This window comes from Patagioenas fasciata, chromosome 1, assembly GCF_037038585.1.
Source record: "Patagioenas fasciata isolate bPatFas1 chromosome 1, bPatFas1.hap1, whole genome shotgun sequence".
NCBI lineage: Eukaryota > Metazoa > Chordata > Aves > Columbiformes > Columbidae > Patagioenas > Patagioenas fasciata.
Window position 1 is genome coordinate 213,998,383 of NC_092520.1, and position 20,103 is coordinate 214,018,485.

A 20,103-nucleotide genomic window follows, 5' to 3' on the forward strand; every position below is an offset into this window, starting at 1 on the left:
AAGAGATAATTGAAGCCTGAGGGGAATGGAGCAGTGCTGCCGTCTGAGCTCTGCCTGCGGGGTCATTGTCCTTGATTTTCCTTTCGCAGGGTGGTTTTGAGTACAAGCGAGCCATTGTGGACTGTATCATCAGCATCATCGAGGAGAATCCTGAGAGTAAGGAGTCTGGCTTGGCTCACCTCTGTGAATTCATTGAAGACTGCGAACATACCGTCCTCGCCACAAAGATCCTGCATCTGCTGGGGAAAGAGGGGCCGAGGACTCCGTCCCCGTCCAAGTACATCCGCTTCATATTCAACAGGGTGGTGCTGGAGAACGAGGCTGTGAGGGCTGGTAAGTTCAGCCCAGATTCTCGACTGTTTCATGTCTGAGCTTGTCAAGAAATCTTTGGGCTGAAAACTATCGTTTTACATGGAAATATCCCCTCCACGTGACCAGGTTTCCTCCTTGGAAGCATGTCACAGACTGATGCTTCCATCCTGCAGAACGTTTACAACAAACCCTGTAGAGTGTTGATTCTGTTTTCTTATTTGGGACGTGACATTGCAGGGTGATCAGCATCAGCTTCATCTCCTGCACGTTGAAGGGAAGGTGCTACTGGGAGGGAGGAAGCGAAACGAGTTCACAAATACAATATGGTCCAGATTGATTTTTGGTGACAGATTCTATTAGTCGCAGTTTCCTAATTGTGACCTGAAGAGCATCCCCCGAAGAGTGTATGCTGTGTAGAAATTTTGTCGTCGTAAAAATATGGACTCTTTTAACCACCCAGGCCATAAAGCTTGTACTTCCTTTCAGACCTTTCTCCTACATGTGGAATTTCTTCAAGCCAGTGCTGGGCTAAGATTAAATTGCTTTGGACAGGCAGCTCTAAGCGGTTGCTGAAGGCTTTCAGCTCCTTGTGAAGTCGCTGGGTGCAGTCTGGCCTTTGTCACCAGTGGTTATGTGTCACCCCTGTGTGAGAAAAACAGATTTATTGGGGAGTGAGCAACAGGTAATAGAAGAGAGGCCAACAACTGGAATGAGCTATGAAGCTTGAACTAAACTTTCCTTTTAGAGAGTTCTTTCAGAACAGATTTGCAGGGCTGTTAAACTGATCTTGTTCTGTTAATCCCTGATGCAAACCAATTTCCATTTGAAAACATGGAAGTAGTTTAGCCTTTCCAAACCACTAAAAGGTTTATGATGTGGAAGTGAAAACCTGTGTAAATTGGAACTTGAGGACAACACTACACCCAGTGCTTTGAATCGTGACTGTGAGAATGTGTTTGCTTATAGCTTGAGCACCTCTGACCTCTCCCCGTTTTCTTCTTTAGCCGCTGTGAGCGCGTTAGCGAAGTTTGGTGCCCAGAATGAGAATCTTCTTCCGAGCATCTTGGTGCTTTTGCAGAGGTGAGTGGCTGTGGCTGTGCCGAGCTTGTTGGTGACACTGGACGCTTTGGCTCCACGAAGAAACCAAGTCAGATCAGGTCAGAACATGTGCTGGGATTCTCACAACGTACCAGTAGAGGAGTTGGGAGGTGGCTGGCTGCCTCCCTTCCATCCTGCCCCTGCTGGAGATAAGCAAATGAAAGATGTGATTAGTTGTGAAAGCATCTGATAGGAATAGGAAGCTGGAAGGGGACTTCTTACAAGGGCAGGTAGTGATAGGACAAGAGGTGATGGCTTTAAACTGAAAGGGGGTGGATGTAGATGAGATTTAGGGAAGGAATGCCTCACCATGAGGATGGTGAGAGCCTGGCCCAGGTTGGCCAGAGAGGTGGTGGATGAACCATCCCTGGAGACATCCCAGGCCAGGCTGGACGGGGCTCTGAGCAACCTGAGCTGCTGAAGATGTCCCTGCTCATGGCAGGGGGGGAACTGGATGATCTTTAAGGTCTCTTCCAGCCCAGACCTTTCTGAGATGATAATCCGGTCTGAGAAGATATATTTCCATGTTACTCATAATTAACTTTTGTGTAAAGTTGAGTAGTGATTTCAGGTTCATGTCTCTTTTTAAGACCATCCAGCCTCCTGAAATTGTCTGTACCATAAATGTAATGTTCTTCATTTCTGTGGCACTTTATTATAAACCTGTGCCACGTCTGACTTCTGTGGTGAGAGAAATAATTCAACTTATGAAATGCTTCAGGGAGAATGCATCAGTGTAGGTGCGAGTGAATAACAACAGTTGGACTGGATGGTCTTAAAGGTCTTTTCCAATCTGAACAATTCTATGAATTAAAACTGCCAGAAGTGACTCGAGCAATGTGAGGAGGGAGGGAAATTGCCAGGAGGGGAGAAAATCTCTTCATAAATAACCATAACTGAAAAACTGGGTTAATACTTGAGCACAGAGCCATTTTTTCCAGTCTGAAATAGAAAGCATCTTTAACATGTTTATTTTTGTAATGTATCTATTTCTTCTGCTTTTGTTCTATTGTGAAAGAATGCTGTTTAAAAAAAAAAACAAAAAGAAGTGCAATCATGTGGTGTCCATCAGAATTATTAGCCCTAAAATGCAGGTGTATATTTTATAACCTAGCGAGTGTGCACGGTGTTAACAATTCACATGCGCATCTCTCTTCATCTTAGTTTTCTGATGTGATGCTTGCACGTAAACTTCAAGCTAAACTTCAACTACTGTGGCGTATGAACACTTTTTTTTGGTGTAATTTGAAAATGAATTGAGGGAGCGCAGACTGTCATTGTGGTATTGGGTCTGATTTGGTCAATGCTGTTTTTAACTTGTCCCTTGTGATGTCTTGTCCCCAAAACAGGTGCATGATGGACAGCGATGACGAAGTTCGGGACAGAGCCACGTTCTACTTGAACGTCCTGCAGCAGAGACAGATCGCGCTGAACGCTGCCTATATTTTTAATGGTCAGTGGTAGAACGGAGAGAAATCTGAGCTATTATTTCACATTCTATGTTACAGATGGGCTTTGTTACCCAAATAATAGTTTTCTATACCGTAACTCGGGTCAGAATAACCAGAAAGAACAGAACTGTGGGGTTTTTCTGGCCTTAGCGCTTTCCCATGAAGTATTTGTGCTGAGAATGGGAAATAACAAAATATGGGAAGGATTTTCTAGGAAATGGAGCAGGAATATGGGTTGGGCTTTTTTTATCATCACCTCTTCCTTCACTTGGGACAATTTTCATCACCTTTGCTCCATCTTCTCCCTTACAAAATGGGGATGACGCATCTTGCCAGGGTTCATTACAAAACTATTTAATGGTCTGTGGTTGGAAGTCCATGCGAATCGAGTATTTAAATATATTTAAGGCTATTGCAAGAGGCCTGTTCTTGAGTGAACTGTTTAGACCGCAGTACCCTCTGGAATGGCAACTTTCTGTGTCATCTTCAGAGCAGGTTTTTGAATTCCATACAGTATCTCGAAGTACTTTGTGTTTTGTGTTTACTGAGAAATGAAAGTGCTTTTACCAATGTTTTCATTAGCCAAAGTCCAAACCGTATCTATTTAGCTGTAAACTCTAGATTCCCCACAAGAGTTGTTTTCTCTGCAACCTGAGTCAATAGGCAGAGAGAAAATCTCTTTAAATAATCATCTTTACTTTTTATTTGAGAACCTTATAGTATAGTGCCTGTAAGCCTTAGATATTTTTAATAAAATTAACATTTTCTACCCATGCTTCTGCTTTGCAGGGTTGACCGTCTCCGTTCCAGGCATGGAGAAAGCCCTGCACCAGTACACACTGGAGCCATCTGACAAACCTTTTGATATGAAAACAGTTCCACTGGCTACCGCACCGATCTTTGAACAGAAAGCAGGTAACGGACTTTATTTAAATAAGCTGTAGGCAAAGCTATAAACATTTTGCTTGCCGTAATGATACTTGATGTCTGGAAATAGGGTCAGGCCAAGACCGAAGGTGGGTCAGGTGGATTCTGTACAGGTTACAGGTCGCACACCTGCCTGATATTCACAGATAAAGGAAGACAACGCCTTGGCCACAGTGTCATTATTTGTTCTGCTAACCTTGTTATCAGAGGGGATTTTGTAACATCAGCAGGATTTATTAGTTCGTAGGTGTTTGTAAAAAGAACATCCCAGAAGCGCTTGGTCACTTCCCTGGCTTCATCATCTTGCACAACTTTTGACTCTGCACAAGTTTTTAAGAAAATGTTAGAGTTTTTTTTGTCCTTTTTCTCTTTCCAGCTGTTATTTTTTCTGGCTATTCCGGACTAAAGTGTAGTTCATTATTACTCATTATTACAACCCAACATTGCTTAGCAGAAGCTGTGCTGCCATCCAGCGGGATCTTGACAGGCTGGAGAGTTGAGTGAGGAATAACCTGATGAAATTTAACAAGGGCAAGTGTAGAGTCCTGCATCTGGGCAGGAACAACCCCAGGTTCCAGTGTAAGTTGGGGAATGACCTATTAGAGAGCAGTGTAGGGGAAAGGGACCTGGGGGTCCTGGGGACAGCAGGGTGACCATGAGCCAGCACTGGGCCCTTGTGGCCAGGAAGCCAATGGTACCTGGGGTGGGTTAGAAGGGGGTGGTCAGTAGGTCAGAGAGGTTCTCCTGCCCCTCTGCTCTGCCCTGGGGAGACCACACCTGGAATATTGTGTCCAGTTGTGGCCCCTCAGTTCCAGAAGGACAGGGAACTGCTGGAGAGAGTCCAGTGTAGGGCAACAAAGATGCTGAAGGGAGTGGAGCATCTCCCGTATGAGGAAAGGCTGAGGGAGCTGGGTCTCTTTAGTTTGGAGAAGAGGAGACTAAGGGGGAAACTTCTTAATGTCTATAAGTATATAAAAGGTGAGTGCCATGAGGATGGAGCCAGGCTCTTCTCGGTGGCAAACAATGATAGGACAAGGGATAATGGGATCAAACTGGAACACAAGAGGTTCCACTTAGATTTGAGAAGAAACTTCTTCTCAGTGAGGGTGACAGAGCCTGGCCCAGGCTGCCCAGGGAGGTCATGGAGTCTCCTTCTCTGCAGACATTCAAACCCACCTGGAGAAGTTCCTGTGTGACCTCATCTGGGTGTTCCTGCTCCAGCAGGGGGATTGGACTGGATGGTCTTCTGAGGTCCCTTCTGATCCCAAACATACTGTGATACTGTGTGTATAAGGATCCAAGTTGTCAATGGTTTGTAGCAGAATGTTTGAAACACCACAAGTCAAGAATTTATTAGTGGAGATACAAAGACACTTAAAACTCCTGCATGATGTAGTTGACAGCACATCTTTGCTTTTTTCTTCACAGAGATTCCCCTAGTGACCAGCAAGCCTGAGAAGGTTGCACCTTCACGTCAGGATATATTTCAAGGTATGAGAGAAGACAGGTGGGTCTCCAGCGCTTGAAGCGTTGGGAGGATTTGCCGCAGGTCAAGCGAGAGCGAGGAATGAGCCTTTCGCTAAATGTCTATCACCTTTTCCTTTCCGTGCAGAACAACTGGCAGCCATTCCAGAGTTTAAGAGCTTGGGTCCATTATTCAAGTCCTCGGAACCGGTGCAGCTCACAGAAGCAGAAACGGAGTATTTTGTTCGTTGTATTAAACACGTGTTCACAAATCACATCGTTTTCCAGGTAAGAGAAGTTACATGCCAGGGTGCAATAGGAGTTGGCCCTTAATGATACCAGGGTGTAGCATTAAACAGTGGCTTGGAGACAAGTTCTCTCTTAAGGGATTTGCAAAGTAGAGTTGAGAGGGTGTGTGTGCTGTTTGCTTCAAGAATAAAAAACAGATGGGGGTTGTGATCCAGCTGTTAAAGAATTCTAGTAAAACCAGAGAGAAAAGCTGTTTAGTGAGAACAACAGGCTTGATAAAAAGATGCTGGGGCACATTGTAGCTGAGTTGGTGTTGTGGTTTAACCCGAGCTGGCAATATAACCACAACAGCCACTTGCTCACCCCTTCCCCTTCTGCCCCCAATGGTGGAGAGAGTCAAAAGGGAGAAACTTGGATTGAGATAAACACAGTTTAATAAAATAACAAAGTACTAATACACTACTAGTAAATATATAATAGAAATAAAAGATACTCGAGGCAATTCCTCCTGAACACACTGAGCAGCCAGGCCCAGGAAACAGCACCTGGTCCCAAAGCTGATGCCAGAGAAAGAGTAAAAACAAAAAGGGAAAAGGCAGAAAGGCTCGAGGCCTCTGCAAAATGGCAAAAAGCCGAATGAAACGTTCCGGTCCAGACTCTCCTGGCTATGACAAAAAGAGTGAAAAAGCACGAGCAAGAAATGCCAAAAGAAAGAGCAAGAACACCCCAGAGAGAGAGAGAGAGGGAGAGAGAGAAGAAGGTCCCGACTCTTCTTAAATTTGAAGCATGACACTAGTAGGCTGAAATACTCTTATTGATCAGTCTGGATGTTAATCAAGCTCTGCCCCATCCATCCCCAATTCCTCGCTGCCTCACACCTGTGGGCAGAGCTCAGAGTATCCTTAGCTCTCAGATCAGAGCAATTAAAAACATTAACTCTGTGCTGGGGTGTTATCTGCTTATTCTCAAACTAAGTCCAAATAATGACCATGCTAGCTGTGAAAAAGAAAGATTTCGAACGGCAAGAAGAAAATTAACTCATTTTCAGTCAAACCAGAAATGTTTCTTCTATGCTCAAGTCCTTCTCCATTTATTCTTCTGCAGTTTGACTGCACAAATACGTTAAACGATCAGCTACTGGAGAGAGTCACTGTGCAGATGGAGCCGTCGGATGCTTACGACGTGATTTGTTGCATCCCTGTGCCCAGCCTGACTTACAACCAGCCCGGCATGTGTTACACCCTTGTCCAGATTCCCCAGGACGACCCCACTGCAGGTACCACTGGGAGGGAGGAGTTCTGTGCGACAAATCCCTCAAATAAAGGTTTTTGAGAATATAAAATGTTTGGGGTGTGGGATTTGGCAAGTGCACACTGAGCTTCTAGCATCAGTTATTTGCTTGTGTGTTGCACTTGCTGGTTTTTATGTAGAACATGAGTTAGTGCAAAATAGCATACATGCTTTTTACAAATTGTATACACACACTTTAATCAGTGCTATTCATGATTAAAAATGGGATGTTTGAGTGTGCAAGTTATACAGGAAAATGAATTTATTACCTTGAGTTGAAAGGACCACTTTTGAAAACATGGGTGTTTGCTGATGGTAGTCAGGAACACAATTGATAAAAGGAAAATATAAATAGGGGAAAAAGTGGTAGTTTAGGTTTCTACATATCTGGTTAATGCAATTTTCCTGCTCTTTAAAGAATTAGACTATGAAATTTAGGAATGAGAGATTTTCTTGGGTGTAAAACTTGCCTTTCTTGCTTTTGTTATTCAGGCTTAAAACAAACTCCATCAGTTTTGTAATTGGTTTAATATGACTCAGCTCATCAACAGGTCGATACCTTGATTATCACTTCAGTACCAGAGAAGACTTGAACTAGTCCGAGTTCTTTGAACTGCGGTTTTGGGTCATAATCCACTTGTTGGAAACCCTGCTGGAGTTTCTCCTGGTAGCAAACCCAGACTGAATCGCGCTGCAGAACTCCACAGTGAACCTGTGCCTGTTACACCAGAGCCACAGTGTATTTGTCCCCCAAAATCCTCTTGTGTTCCTCAGCTTAGAGTCTGAGGGGAAGTTTTAAGTGAAAAATGCTCCAGCTATGACCTTGTCGTATCTTCTGGGGCAAAGCCAATGCACGTTCTTTCCAGTCACTTTTTGGGAAGCGAGGGCTCAAACAGAACAAACTGCACCACTAATCCATACCTTTGTTTGTTTTTCTTTATTGTTCCTCTTCCCAGTTGCTTGTACTTTCAGTTGCACAATGAGATTCACCGTTCGAGACTGTGACCCAAACACGGGCGTGCCGGAAGAAGACGGCTACGACGATGAGTATGTGGTAAGTTCAGGACCGTTGTGGTTTGGTTTCTTTTTAATCTTTCTATTTTCTTATCACTCATTCTGAACACACGTGGCCATTGGGTTGATGGTCGCCTTTTGCATTTGAAGCCCATAGAACAGCAGGCCTGACTGAAATACCATTTCCAAAATGCAGCAGCTTGTTGTGTTCGATGCTCCCCCTAAACCTTGTGTCTGCCAATAGTTTAGGATTTAGGGGACTAACAGAAAGAAAGGAATAACTTCCCTTGTCTGTTTTTCAGAACTTTGGCCCAGTTTTCTCTCCACCCCAAGCACTTGCGCTTCTTTTTGTTGTGTTTGTGTTACCAGTCACTGCAATACAGGTCAGACCTCAGGGCAGTGCTTGTCTTTTGGGCTTGAAGGAAGTAAAAGCTTCTTCTGGATTCCGAGAAAGCCTCTCTCCTCAGATGCCCAAAAAGGGCTGGAATGGGCTTTAACTCACAAAGCGTTTGCCCCGTTTTCTGCACTCATTTAGTCTCACAAATATTTTTGTGTCAATATTTTTAAGCTTTACAAATCACCACCAGAAGTGATTGCTGTCATTATGCACTTCGCCTCAAATTAAAACCAGGCATACCAGAGCTGTCGTGGCAAAACGCTGCTGTCTCTCTTTGTCTTTTCTTTCCAAGATTAGGATTGTTTCTGTAAACTGGCAGCTGAAAAAATCACCTTTGCTTTTCTTTCAGTTGGAAGATCTGGAGGTGACCGTGTCCGATCATATTCAGAAGGTTTTAAAGCCGAACTTTGCAGCTGCCTGGGAAGAAGTGGGAGATGACTTTGAGAAAGAAGAAACCTTTGCCCTTAGTTCGATTAAAACCCTTGACGGTGAGATGATCTCTCCTCGTTTATCGGTGACCCAGTGAATCTGCCATGCTGGGGGTATATTTAGTGTGGTAGGAGGAGAATTTGGCGACATTATGTCCCAGCAACACAGATTTGTGTTTTAACGTTGGGATTATAGCGAGGGGAAGTTTGGCAAGTGCTGGTTGAAAGGAGGGGTGTGTTCCTCAGTTGTTAAGACAGCAAAAGGAACACAAGGTGTGTTGGTGGGGTTGAATGGAAATGGTAAAGCCACGTGGGTGTTTAGAGAACGTTTTTAATTGCAAACTAATTCTTATGGAAAACTTGGCACCAACTTAGAAGTGATTTTCTTCTTTGATCTCTGAATGCAGAAGCCGTCAATAACATCATCAAGTTCTTGGGCATGCAGCCCTGTGAGAGATCAGATAAAGTGCCAGAGAACAAAAATTCTCACACGCTCTACTTAGCTGGTGAGTATTCATGCTCTTGAACTTGATGTTTCCCTGTCCCCGCAGATCTTTATTAAATGAAGGGAAATGGGTTAGGAGATTCCGCTCTCGTCTAGAGAGTTTTTCTCTATAGAAAGCTAATTTGGTGCCTGCTGTTGTGGGTGTACTCAGGCTGGGTTCTGCGTCTCTTAGAAAGGAGGGAACAGTAGTGAATCCTTTGAATTAAGAACTTCCAGAGCAGACACCAAACTCAATTCCTTGCCAGTTTTTCTCTCAGAATGGGATTTTTAAGACCATCTTCCTTTTAAGTCACAAAAGACACATCCTGCAGTACCCACAACGTCTTGTTCGGTGACTGTGCTCTGGGTTTACAATTTTGGGTGATCCCTGGAAGTACTCTACAAAACTTTATGGAGGTTGTTAAAGCAAAACTGCAATGAACAGGGCACGCAGAGTTTGGACAGAAGGGTCGGATCTCAGTTTATTTCAAGAGGAAGAATTGGGAACTCTGGGTCTGCAGAGTGACAGTGACATGGAAGCGGGGCAGGAGACGGCTTGTCCTGCAGTCTGAATTGCCTCCAGAAATGCCACTTCAAGCGCTCTAATAGAACTGTAGGAGGACTGTTCCTCCCTTAATGGCAGTGGACTGTGTCTTTGTGACACAATGACAATATGTGTTGCCATCTCAAACTGGAAGTGAGCTTCAGTTACCCCGTCTGGTTTCTACCTATTTAAATCAACCCCATTGTCCAGCAGCACTTGCTGACTCTGTTTAATTAGGACAATATCTTTGATAGAATCGTTTTGGTTGGAAAACACCTTTAAGATTGAGTCCAGTCGTTAACCCAGCGCTGTCTCTAAGAGCATAATTTACAAGTCATTTAAACCCCTCCAGGGATGGTGACTCCAGCACTGCCCTGGGCAGCCTGTTCCAATGCCCCACAGCCCTCTGGGGAAGAAATTGTTCCCCGGATCCAACCTCAGCCTCCCCTGGCACAACTTGAGGCCGTTTCCTCTGCTCCTGGCGCTTGTTCCTGGGGAGCAGAGCCCGACCCCCCTGGCTCCAAGCTCCTTTCAGGCAGTTCAGAGATCAGAAGGTCTCCCCTCAGCTCCTGTTCTCCAGCTGAACCCCCCAGGTCCCTCAGCCGCTCCCATCTCACTTGTGCTGCAGCCCCTCACCAGCTCCGTTCCCTTCTCTCAACTCGCTCCAGTACCCCAAGGGCTTTGTTGGCATCAGGGACCCAAAACTGCCCCTAGGATTCGCAGTTTGGCCTCCCCAGTGCCCAGCACAGGGACGGTCACTGCCCTGGGCCTGCTGGCCAATCTTCAGTCTTGGCCTCAAAAGTTTAGGGGATTTTTGTGTTTTGTTTCATTTTTTTGTCATTTCCTCCCCCTCTGCAACAGGCCATACACTCAATCTGCCTTACACCAACCAGGTTGTTGGCTCCTGGGTTAGGACTAAATCACTGAGCCTCTCTTAAAGTCATCTCTCATGGATTTTTTCTGTCCTCAGGTGTATACAGAGGCGGCTGTGATGTGCTGGTCAGGTCCAGGTTGGCGCTAGGAGATGGTGTGACCATGCAGGTGACAGTTCGGAGCAAGGAAGAAACACCTGTGGATGTCATCCTGGCTTCTGTAGGCTGAGATTTCCAGCGGATCAACTGCGGTGAAAACCTTTGCAAGCACCGGTTGGGTATTTACCAGCTGTTAAGCAGCCTGTCTGTTCTTCTGCATGTAGTTTTTATTCCTCAATTTGGTAAATATTTTGTATGATGTTACAGTAGTGGCTGGTACTGAGCCTTTCCCGCGTCCCTTTCCTCGTTGTCACTCACATTCCTGTCTAACTTATTGCATCTCTGGCCACTTGCAGTAGAGCAGGGAAGGTAACAGGTGCAGGTGGTAAGAAAATGGAATCAGACTTTTGTCCAACCTCATTTTTATTAACAGAAAATAAACACTGGTCCAAGTGATTGAATTCATATGAATTACTATTAATAAAATAGACATTTCTTGTTCTAATTCTGTTTGCGTCAGTACAGAAAAAATAGCCCATAATGGCTGTTTACTCAGAAGCCCCTTATTCCTAAAGGGATGCTATTAAATTTCAAACCCAACAAGTTAAAAATCACACAAACCCTGCACATTTACCATTTCTTGATGATTATTTCCTCTGTTCCACGCAGAAAATAATCACTGTACAAAGAGAGAGGCATATTCAGTTCTCTGAGCTTTATGTCAACTAAAACCAAACAACAGCGCAGCCTCTTCCTGGGCTCAAAAATGTGAAATATCCTGTATAAAAAGTCAGGAAGGAGGAACCTTGTGGTGACTTTCGCATCAGGGAATTTCTGCATCTTTGTGCTGATAAACTGGTGTTTTCTTCAGTCATCAAGTCAGGGTGAGCAAGGAAAGAATATTATTTTACTGCTAATTTAAAGACCTGTGCCAATCCCTGTGCCTGGAACAGCTAATGCTCAGAACACCTTGGCTTTTCCTAGTGCCACTATTGCATATTCAGCTTGTTTTAGTAAAACAGGCCCAAGCCTGCTTTGGTAGAACTGAGTGTTAAGCTGAGCTTCAGGAAAGCTCTGAGACAGTCCCAGGGGTGTAGTGTCAGTGAGTGGCTCTGCATGTTGAACTGTAAAAAAGATGGAGGTTTAGAGCTTGCTTTTGGGTAACCTGTCATTAAAAAGAGATTACCAAAGACAATTATGGTACCTAAAAGCATCATTGCATTTACTTTGGGGGATTACAGATCCAGCTCTCCTGCTGTATTTAGTGTAAGGATAGAATTTAAACTGCCTGTGCAGCAACTCAAAAGACCAATATCCACTCCAAAGCCCCATATCCATTTTGGGAACATGTGTGTCAACCCATGTTCTTCTAGCAGTCCTGTCTACCTGTTCTCCCCAGAGCCTTCCTGGCCCTAAATACAGAGATAGGCCAGACTTAGCAAGGTGAGCTCAGGCCATCACCATGCTGTAACTCTACTTAGGTGACCAGTTTTGTCCATGCTTCCCTGCAGACTCATTTCTGGTGCGTAAAGGATTTAACTGCATCAATGCAGCAGTTTGGCAGCCAAAGATTAGGGCGTTAGTGCAAAGTGTTGGATTTGGAGACTTAAAAAAATAAACAAACAAGGTTTTTCCTGCCACCAAAGCCTGACTCATAAACAGAGAGCTTAGAAGGAGTTGATGAAGTTCAGATAAGCGTTCAGGAAGCCCATGGGATCCTCCAGCTGTGGATAATGGCTGATGTGATCGTCCAGCACCGACACTGTGGACGTGGGAAGCACCTTCCTGTTGGAAAAACGCAGCAGGGCTTAAGCACAGGAACTTAAGCTTGGCCTGAAACCAGCCAGATGCTACTGGTGAGAAAGGCAATACTCTTGCACCATTGGGATTCTGCCCATAACATTGTTTTGGGCCAAAAAAGCTGTTAGTAGCTCCAGTTGACCACTCTTCCAAGTGCTGGATTTACTTCAGGTTAGTTTGGAGAAGACTACCCTGTGATAAATCTTAGCCCTGTCTGATGTGGTTCTCAAATCCGTGATTGATTTGACTGCCAATTGTGACTTCGATGCTTTAAAATGGGGAAGCGATTTCCAGACTGCAGAAGGTTCCTACCAGATCACCTGGCTGCGCAGGTTCTGAGCGGGAATTAAACCCAGCCTCCGTGAAAAGGGAACAGAAAGAAATCCCTGAGACAAAACCTCCCTCAAAATGAAACCCCAGTTGCTTGGTGGAGGTTATTTTCTTACTTATAAAGCTGAAGAAACTCTGGATGCGGATTCACAGGGTCCAGGGGCCCGTAGATGAGATGCACTGCAAAGAAAGAAGCACAGGCAGAGCTTTTGTACCCAAGGATATCCCAAAAACAAGCCGAGGAGGTGGCTTGGAGACACGTTCACCCCACTGTGGAGCCTGGGGGGCTTTTAGTAGAGCATTGAGTAAATAACTGCCAAAAGGGCTCTTTTTTCTCCACCCTGGGGTCAAGTTCAGCCTCCAAAAATCCTCCTGCAACCATCACACCTTTCCTTGGAGTGGTTGTGACTTCTCTTGAACTTGAAAAGCACCTCAGCTTCCCTGGGCCATCAGCTGGAGAAACCAGAGGCTGAACCAGCCCCTAAAGGAGACTTTCCTTTTCTTAACAGAACAAACATTTTGCTCTTACCTTAACAAATGGAGCCTTAAACTGAAGCAGGGAAGTTTGTGATGCTACCAACCAGATTTGAGCTGCATCATACTCGTCAAAATAACCACAATTAGTGGTAGGAGCCAGCAGGTGAGGAGAACGATTCCCAAAGGTAAATCGAGGAAAACTGATTCCTACTCACGTGGCACAGAGGTGGACATCAAAGCCCCAACCCAGCGCTCTCTGTGCTTCTTCCTCTGGTTTATGTACTGCAAAATACTGAAAATAAACCCGTTGTTACGCAGTGGACGGCGCCTCGAGGTGCTGCAGAGCCTGGAAATTGCGACACAGAAGCTCATGGGCATTGAAGCAGCTCTGAAACCATCTCAGTGCCCCGCAGAAGAGAAGTCGACGCTGAACTACTGAGCACGGAGAAACGCAGGAGATAAAGCGCACAGTGGAAATGTGAACGGCTAAAAGCTCCTCAGCCTGTCTTGTCCTCTCATCCTTTCTTCAGCACTGCTCCCAGGGGCTGAGACTCCCAATTTAAACAGCAGGTTCAAGTCAGTTGGGTTATAAAAAGCCTCCCAAGGATGGGACGCTACGCTAAAGAAATATACGGATACTCTGCCACATGACATTTAAGGAGCAGGAGATATTTTGGCACTGAGATTCCCACCACCACTGCGCTGCAGGCAAAGGTGACATTGCCAGGATTGGCCGTGACAAGGCTTGCCAGCTGGGCAGCGCATTAGCTGTGTTGCTGGGCAAGTATCCCTTGTTATCTTAACAAAACCCAACAAATTCAAGCCCCTAATTTCCAAATATTTAAAAAGATCCGACATTTTACAACTCCAGCATGTCCTCCAACCATGTGCAGGATCAGATACTCCAGACGTCATTTACCTGCCTCGCATCATCCCAGCAAGAATCCCTGCTCCTACATCACACGCCACCTCTCTTGGGGCTCAATGATGATCCCACATCCCAAAAGAAGCAGCTGGGAGCCAATGTGAGGGACCTGGCTGAGCTCTTGATAAGCTCTGAGCTGCGGCACAGCTCTGCCTGCAACACAAGGATGGCGCGGGTGTAAAACTAAGCTCGTGTGGCAATTACCAGTGACGAACCTGTCCACAACGAGGTTGCCATCGTTAGTCCGCACCGCCGTCCACATATCCCAGTACTCTGCCTGCGAAGGCTGCGTGTACGGCCCAAAAACTGCTCCAAGCCTGGAAAACAAAACAATTCAGAGCAGCTCAGCAGCAGCCACGTTATCACATGGCTCAAAAAAACCTCAAAACAGTCGAGTGCTTCCAGCTTCCACTGTGAAATATGTGGGTGCCAGCACAGCACTGCAAGTCATCCCCCAAAAGCACCCAACATAGTGGTCAGTTTAAGGGTTTTTTGGGAGGAAAAAAGAGGGTTTGTAACATCTGATGAAAGTATCTGTGTGATTGTGTGGCCGGGGTTTCCGTCGCCGCTGTAGCACATGAAGTCTAATGTGGGATAGAAAGATTTTGGCGTACGGTGAAGAGCCGTGTGGTTTATTATTAGAATTATAGAATCGTTTTGGTTGGAAAAGCCCCTCAAGATCATCAAGTCCAACCATAACCCACCCCATGTCCCTGAGAACCTCATCTCCATGTCTGTTCAACCCTCCAGGGATGGTGACTCCAGCACTGCCCTGGGCAGCCTGTTCCAATGCCCCACAGCCCTTTGGGGAAGAAATTGTTCCCAGATCCAACCTCAACCTCCCCTGGCGCAACTTGAGGCCCTTTCTGGGAAGAAATTGTTCCTCAGATCCAACCTCAACCTCCCCTGGTGTTTTTGCTGGAGAGGGAATAGCCCAGAGGATCGAACTCATTCACATCCAGGGGCAAATCTCTCCTGGGACAGCACTGGGGCTTCCACTGACCTGCTAAAAATCCGCTACACTAATTCCTAGTTTGTCTCACACCCCCTGTACAGACTGTGCCCAGCCCAACTCACCCTCTAGAGAAGAAAAAGAAGTTCATCAGCCGCATGATGACGGGAGACAGCAAACCTCCATCCTTGAGGAGCTTGGGCAGAAGGAGAAGAGACAGCACCGCTTGGTATCACACAGAGGGGTAAATCCTGTCTCTCCAGAGGGTTTTTCCCCCCTGCTTCCCGTATTGCAGCGATTTCCCAGTTCAGCCCTGGCCCTTGGTAACACCGAGATGTACGTGAGCTCCCAACAGCGAGATAGAGGGATGATTAACCAGGATGTTTGATGGGATGAGCCGCATCCTGACATCCCTGGCTCCTCCCCACGGCCTCTAACACCTGCGAGCAGCTCAGGTGCCGTAACCAAAGCGGGAAGAGCAGCAGGTATTTGAGTCAGGTAAAACCCCAAACCCACAGAGTCAGATTCTGCTCGAGGAGCGATTCAGTACAACCGGAGCGGGTGGCAGCTCACCTTCTGGATGAAGCGGGGGTAGTGCGTTTCGGGGAAAATCCCTGGAAGGATGGCAAAGAACAGAGTTGTAATGCTACAAGCATTTTGGTCCGCATCTCCCGGTCTCTCCCCTTGGCGGTGCTGCAAATGCAGCCTGAGGACTGACGCTTAATTACAGCATCATAATTACAATTCGCTTGGGCCATCCTGTGGATCCTCATCCCTCCCATCCCACCGTGCAGGGCAAACCTCACCTCCGTTGGATAAACAGAGGCTGTTGATCAAGATGCTTCCAGTTTTATTGTGTTCGTACCTGGGGACAGAAGAGAAGAAGGTGAAACACAACCAGATTTTCTCCAGGCTCTGAGAAATGATTGACCACAAGGTCAAATTGTCAGATCATCTCTGCTCCCCTGGTGTCCCTGGTTCAATAAGGAGCTCAGGAGAGAAGTTAAACATCCTGCCAGCTGGGAAACGAGCAATGGAAACCTCAGATGTGCCCTGAGGCCTCCCAGCCTCTGTTACAGCTGTAGGTCCAGGGAAAAGGGGGTTCTGCTCTACATCCTTCCACTTATCTGATGGAAAACATCTTGATGGGGACAACAAAGAGCAGCCAGAGCATCAGGGGTTGCAGTGACCTGTGGAGCAGCTCCTGCGCGACCGTGTCCCCGTAATCGTGGGACAGAAGGTTAATCCTCTGCCGGCGGAGGCCGAGGTGACGCACCAGCCTCTCCACGATGCTGGCTTGCTCGAAGATGGAGTAGCGATGGGGCCTCTGCGAAGCAAACCAGGAGAGGAGCCACAGTGAGAACCCACTTGGAGCCCAAAAATTGCAGAATAAACACCCAAATTGAGGAATACACAGCGGAAACCAGAAGTTTGTGACCCCAGGGGAGCAGTCAGGATGTCCTAGGCCAGCAGCTACATCCACAAGCCCACGGGAGCGCTGCTCATGCCCCAAAGGGTCTTTGCTTTGGAGTCACATCAAACCCAAGGCAAGATGGTGACAGAGCTGATCTCCACCACACATCTTCCCCACTTCTTCTGCTATTTTAATGTCTTATTCCTTTTCTGAGGGTGCAAATGCCAATTTTCTGGGGATTCTGTTGTGACAGAACAACCCCTGGGCCAAAAGCAACTGCAGAAATCCCCTTGCCAGGCTACTTACAGGCTTGTCGCTGAAACCGAACCCGACGAAATCCAGAGCAATCACTCGGTGAAACCGCTGGGTCAGCCCTTCCCAGATCTGGAAGAGAAATTCATTCAAATAAAAGCCAACAACTGATGGGAGCAGAGAGAGGAGAAGTTCGTGGCGATGCACAGCCATGGATGGACACACTCCCCTCCGCTCCCCCAAATACAAACTTCCAGCTCCAAGAAAACTGCAGGAGGTTGAAATTTCCCAATAAACAGCAAGACCATTCCCCAAAACAGCTAAGAAACAGTTGTGGCTCTTTTCCTCCTGCTTTGAGTTGTGGGGTGGGAAAGGGCGATGTGAAAAGAGTTTGGATCCTGTGCAAGGTGTCAGGTGAGGAACAGGGCTGATCTCCCAGAGATTCCAGCAGAAAATGAAGAGCTTGAGGTGATGGAACGAGTTGAGAAGGGAAGGGGCTGGAGCACAAGTGTGATGGGAGCGGCTGAGGGACCTGGGGGGTTCAGCTGGAGAACAGGAGCTGAGGGGAGACCTTCTGATCTCTGAACTGCCTGAAAGGAGCTTGGAGCCAGGGGGGTCGGGCTCTGCTCCCCAGGAACAAGCGCCAGGAGCAGAGGAAACGGCCTCAAGTTGCATCAGGGGAGGTTGAGGTTGGATGTGGGGACCAATTTCTTCCCCAAAGGGCTGTGGGGCATTGGAACAGGCTGCCCAGGGCAGTGCTGGAGTTGCCATCCCTGGAGGGGTTTAAATGATGTGTAAATTATGTTCTTAGGGACATGGATTAGTGCCAGGGCTGGGTTAATGGTTGGACCTTGATCTTGAGGGTTTTTTCCAACCAAATGATTCTATAAAAATCCTGTGGAGCTCGAGCCACCACCCGTGTCCATCTGCTCGTCCTCAGGGAGCGAGAAACCACAGAATTTGGTGTCACCGTCCAACCCCCCCGTGTATTCGCTCCCCTCACCTTGCACCAGTCGTAGCTGGAGGTTGGGAAGCCGTGCAGGAGGATGATGATGTCCGAGCTGCCCAGGGCACCGGTCGAATCTGGGGAGAGAACGAGGCCCCTCAGGGTCAGCTTTTTGCTTTTTTCTCCCCAAATTTCCTTTCCTGTAAGACAGGCATTGCTGGGAGCCCAACCAGCCCCACAGTGTCCCCTAGTCCCCAAAAACCAAGCGTGCGTTTGATTTGCGCCGTGGCTTCCAGATGCCAACGTGGCTTTGGAAACCGAGCCAGATGAGCCTCCAGTACCAGCTACTTGATGCAAATCAGGGCTTTATTTAGCACAAATTAATCACAGCTGCCTCTAAATTGCTACAACTGGTAATTGTCGCTCCAGGAGAAAAGTTTTTCAGTATTTTTTCCTCGCTGTGACCTTTTGAGATCGTTCCCCGTGAACACCAAGGTACTACCAACACTGCACAAAAACCAACGCTTGCGGTTTCACCCGTTTAAAAGGTTTTGATAACGAACAGTCACACTGAAACTGGATCCATGCAGTGGCTCCCAAAGAAGCCGTTATATTTTGGAAGGAATTTGCCATCACCCTGGCCTTGGGGACATCCCTGAGGCCACCAAGAGGAGCAGAGCCCCCCGCTATGCTCCCCGTGGGGACAGACGAGGTGTCCCCAGGGCTCGGCGCAGCCCCATCACCTCTGTAGAAGATGTTCTGGTCCTTGTAGGTGAAGTAGCGGCCGGAGGATCTCCAGGAGAGGAGAGCTGGGGACAACTTGGGGGGCGGGATGTGCAGGTAGATGGCGAGGAGGGGGACAAGCACCAGCCCCACCTGCACCCACCACTCCTTCATCCTGGGGGAGAGATCGAGGAGCTTGTCCCTCCATGTCCCCATGACCCACCCCCGTGTCTCCAAAACCTCCATCTCCTCCTAACCCACCCCCATGTCCCCAAAACCTCCACATCCTCCTAACCCGCCCCAATGTTCCCAAAACCTCCACGTCCTCCTAACCCACCCTCATGTCCCCATAACTCACTGCCATGTCCCCAGAACCCCCACATCCCCATAACCCACCCCCATGTCCTTAAAACCCGCCATCCCTCTGACCCACACCTATGTCCCCAAAACCTCCATGTCCTCCTAACCCGCCCCCATGTCCCCAAAACCTCCATGTCCTCCTAACCCACCCCCATGTCCCCAAAACCTCCACGTCCTCCTAACCCACCCTCATGTCCCCATAACTCACTGCCATGTCCCCAGAACCCCCATATCCCCATAGCCCACCCCCACATCCTTAAAACTCCCACCCCTCTGACCCACCCCCATGTCCCCTAAACCCCCATGTCCCCAAAACCTGCACGTCCCTGGGGTGACAGGCCCGTGACAGAGGGGTCTCTGATGTAAAGGTGATGGGTCTAAGGAGGGACATGGGCCCCATTGAGGGGCTATGGGGGAATGTGGGCCCTGTAGGGAGTCCAAGGGGGAACTTGGGCCCCATTGGGAGTCTGAGGGGGGACGTGGGATCCATTGAGGGTCTAAGGGGGGACAAAGGCCCCATTAAGGGGCTGAGGGGGATGTGGGACCCATAGGGGATCAGTGAGGGACATGGGCACCAGTGGGGGTCTAAGGGGGTACACGGGCCCCATTGAGGGGCTATGGGAGGATGTGGGCCCCATAGGGAGTCCAAGGGGGAACTTGGGCCCTATTGGGGGTCAAGGGGGCACATGGGCCCCACAGGAGGTCTGAGAGGGCACATGGGTCCCATGTGAGGTCCAAGGGGGTACATGGGCCCCATAGGGGGTCTGAAGGGGAATGCGGGTCCCATGGGAGGTCTGAGTTGGTACATGGGCTCCATCGGGGGTCTAAGGGGGAACGTGGGCCCTATAGGATGTCCAGGGGGGAACGTGGGCCCCACTGGGGGTCTGAGGGGGAACGTGGGACCCATAGGGAACTTGAGGGGGGTTGTGGTCCCAATCTGAGGGTCAAAGGGCAGTCAAAAACTGGGGGAGGGGTGCCAAAGTCCCGCCCCCCGCCACACCCTTTAATAAGCTCCGCCCACCAGGACGAGGCCACACCCCTATGACCAGACCCCGCCCCTCAACTAAGCCGCGCCCCCCCCGCACAAAAGCCACGCCCCCCCGCCGTGCGCCCCTTCCCCTGAGCGGGAGCAGGCCCCGCCCCCCAGCGGCGGTGGGCGGAGCCTCCGCGCCCGTTGGGGCGGGCGGGGGCGCCGCGCGCGCGCCTCACCTGCCTCAGGTGCTTCGGCCGCGCGCCCGCACGGCGCTGGCCCCGCCCCGCGCATGCGCCACCCGCCCCGCCCCGCCCCTCGAGGG

General features: G+C 48.2%; 2 protein-coding genes across 4 annotated transcripts in view; one reads left to right on the forward strand and one right to left on the reverse strand.

Annotated features, from left to right (window-relative positions):
• The window catches only part of COPG2 (COPI coat complex subunit gamma 2), a 23,970-nt gene extending 12,836 nt beyond the window's left edge, over window positions 1-11,134 (forward strand). For both annotated transcript variants that reach the window (XM_065838530.2, XM_071803558.1), the window contains exons 14-24: window positions 90-333; window positions 1,317-1,392; window positions 2,760-2,863; window positions 3,651-3,776; window positions 5,217-5,279; window positions 5,401-5,540; window positions 6,606-6,777; window positions 7,748-7,845; window positions 8,552-8,690; window positions 9,038-9,136; window positions 10,629-11,134. In XM_065838530.2, the coding sequence (XP_065694602.1) occupies window positions 90-333; window positions 1,317-1,392; window positions 2,760-2,863; window positions 3,651-3,776; window positions 5,217-5,279; window positions 5,401-5,540; window positions 6,606-6,777; window positions 7,748-7,845; window positions 8,552-8,690; window positions 9,038-9,136; window positions 10,629-10,759 (1,392 nt within the window). In that variant the 3' untranslated portion in view covers window positions 10,760-11,134. The remainder of the gene's footprint in view (window positions 1-89; window positions 334-1,316; window positions 1,393-2,759; window positions 2,864-3,650; window positions 3,777-5,216; window positions 5,280-5,400; window positions 5,541-6,605; window positions 6,778-7,747; window positions 7,846-8,551; window positions 8,691-9,037; window positions 9,137-10,628) is intronic.
• On the reverse strand, window positions 11,035-20,088 carry MEST (mesoderm specific transcript). Of its 2 annotated transcripts, none has more exons than XM_071803559.1 (12): window positions 20,022-20,088; window positions 18,469-18,623; window positions 17,783-17,862; window positions 16,834-16,911; window positions 16,304-16,440; window positions 15,920-15,978; window positions 15,687-15,727; window positions 15,239-15,309; window positions 14,377-14,478; window positions 13,452-13,528; window positions 12,876-12,939; window positions 11,035-12,414 (listed from the first exon to the last, which is right to left on the reverse strand). In XM_071803559.1, exons 2-12 carry the CDS (start codon window positions 18,620-18,622, stop codon window positions 12,297-12,299), a joined length of 981 nt encoding a protein of 326 aa, XP_071659660.1. In that variant the 5' UTR covers window position 18,623; window positions 20,022-20,088; the 3' UTR covers window positions 11,035-12,296. The 2 variants fall into 2 exon arrangements, with proteins under 2 accessions (XP_071659660.1, XP_065694614.1); XM_065838542.2 differs by having other exon boundaries at window positions 20,018-20,081.
• Window positions 20,089-20,103: the final 15 nt, after the last annotated feature.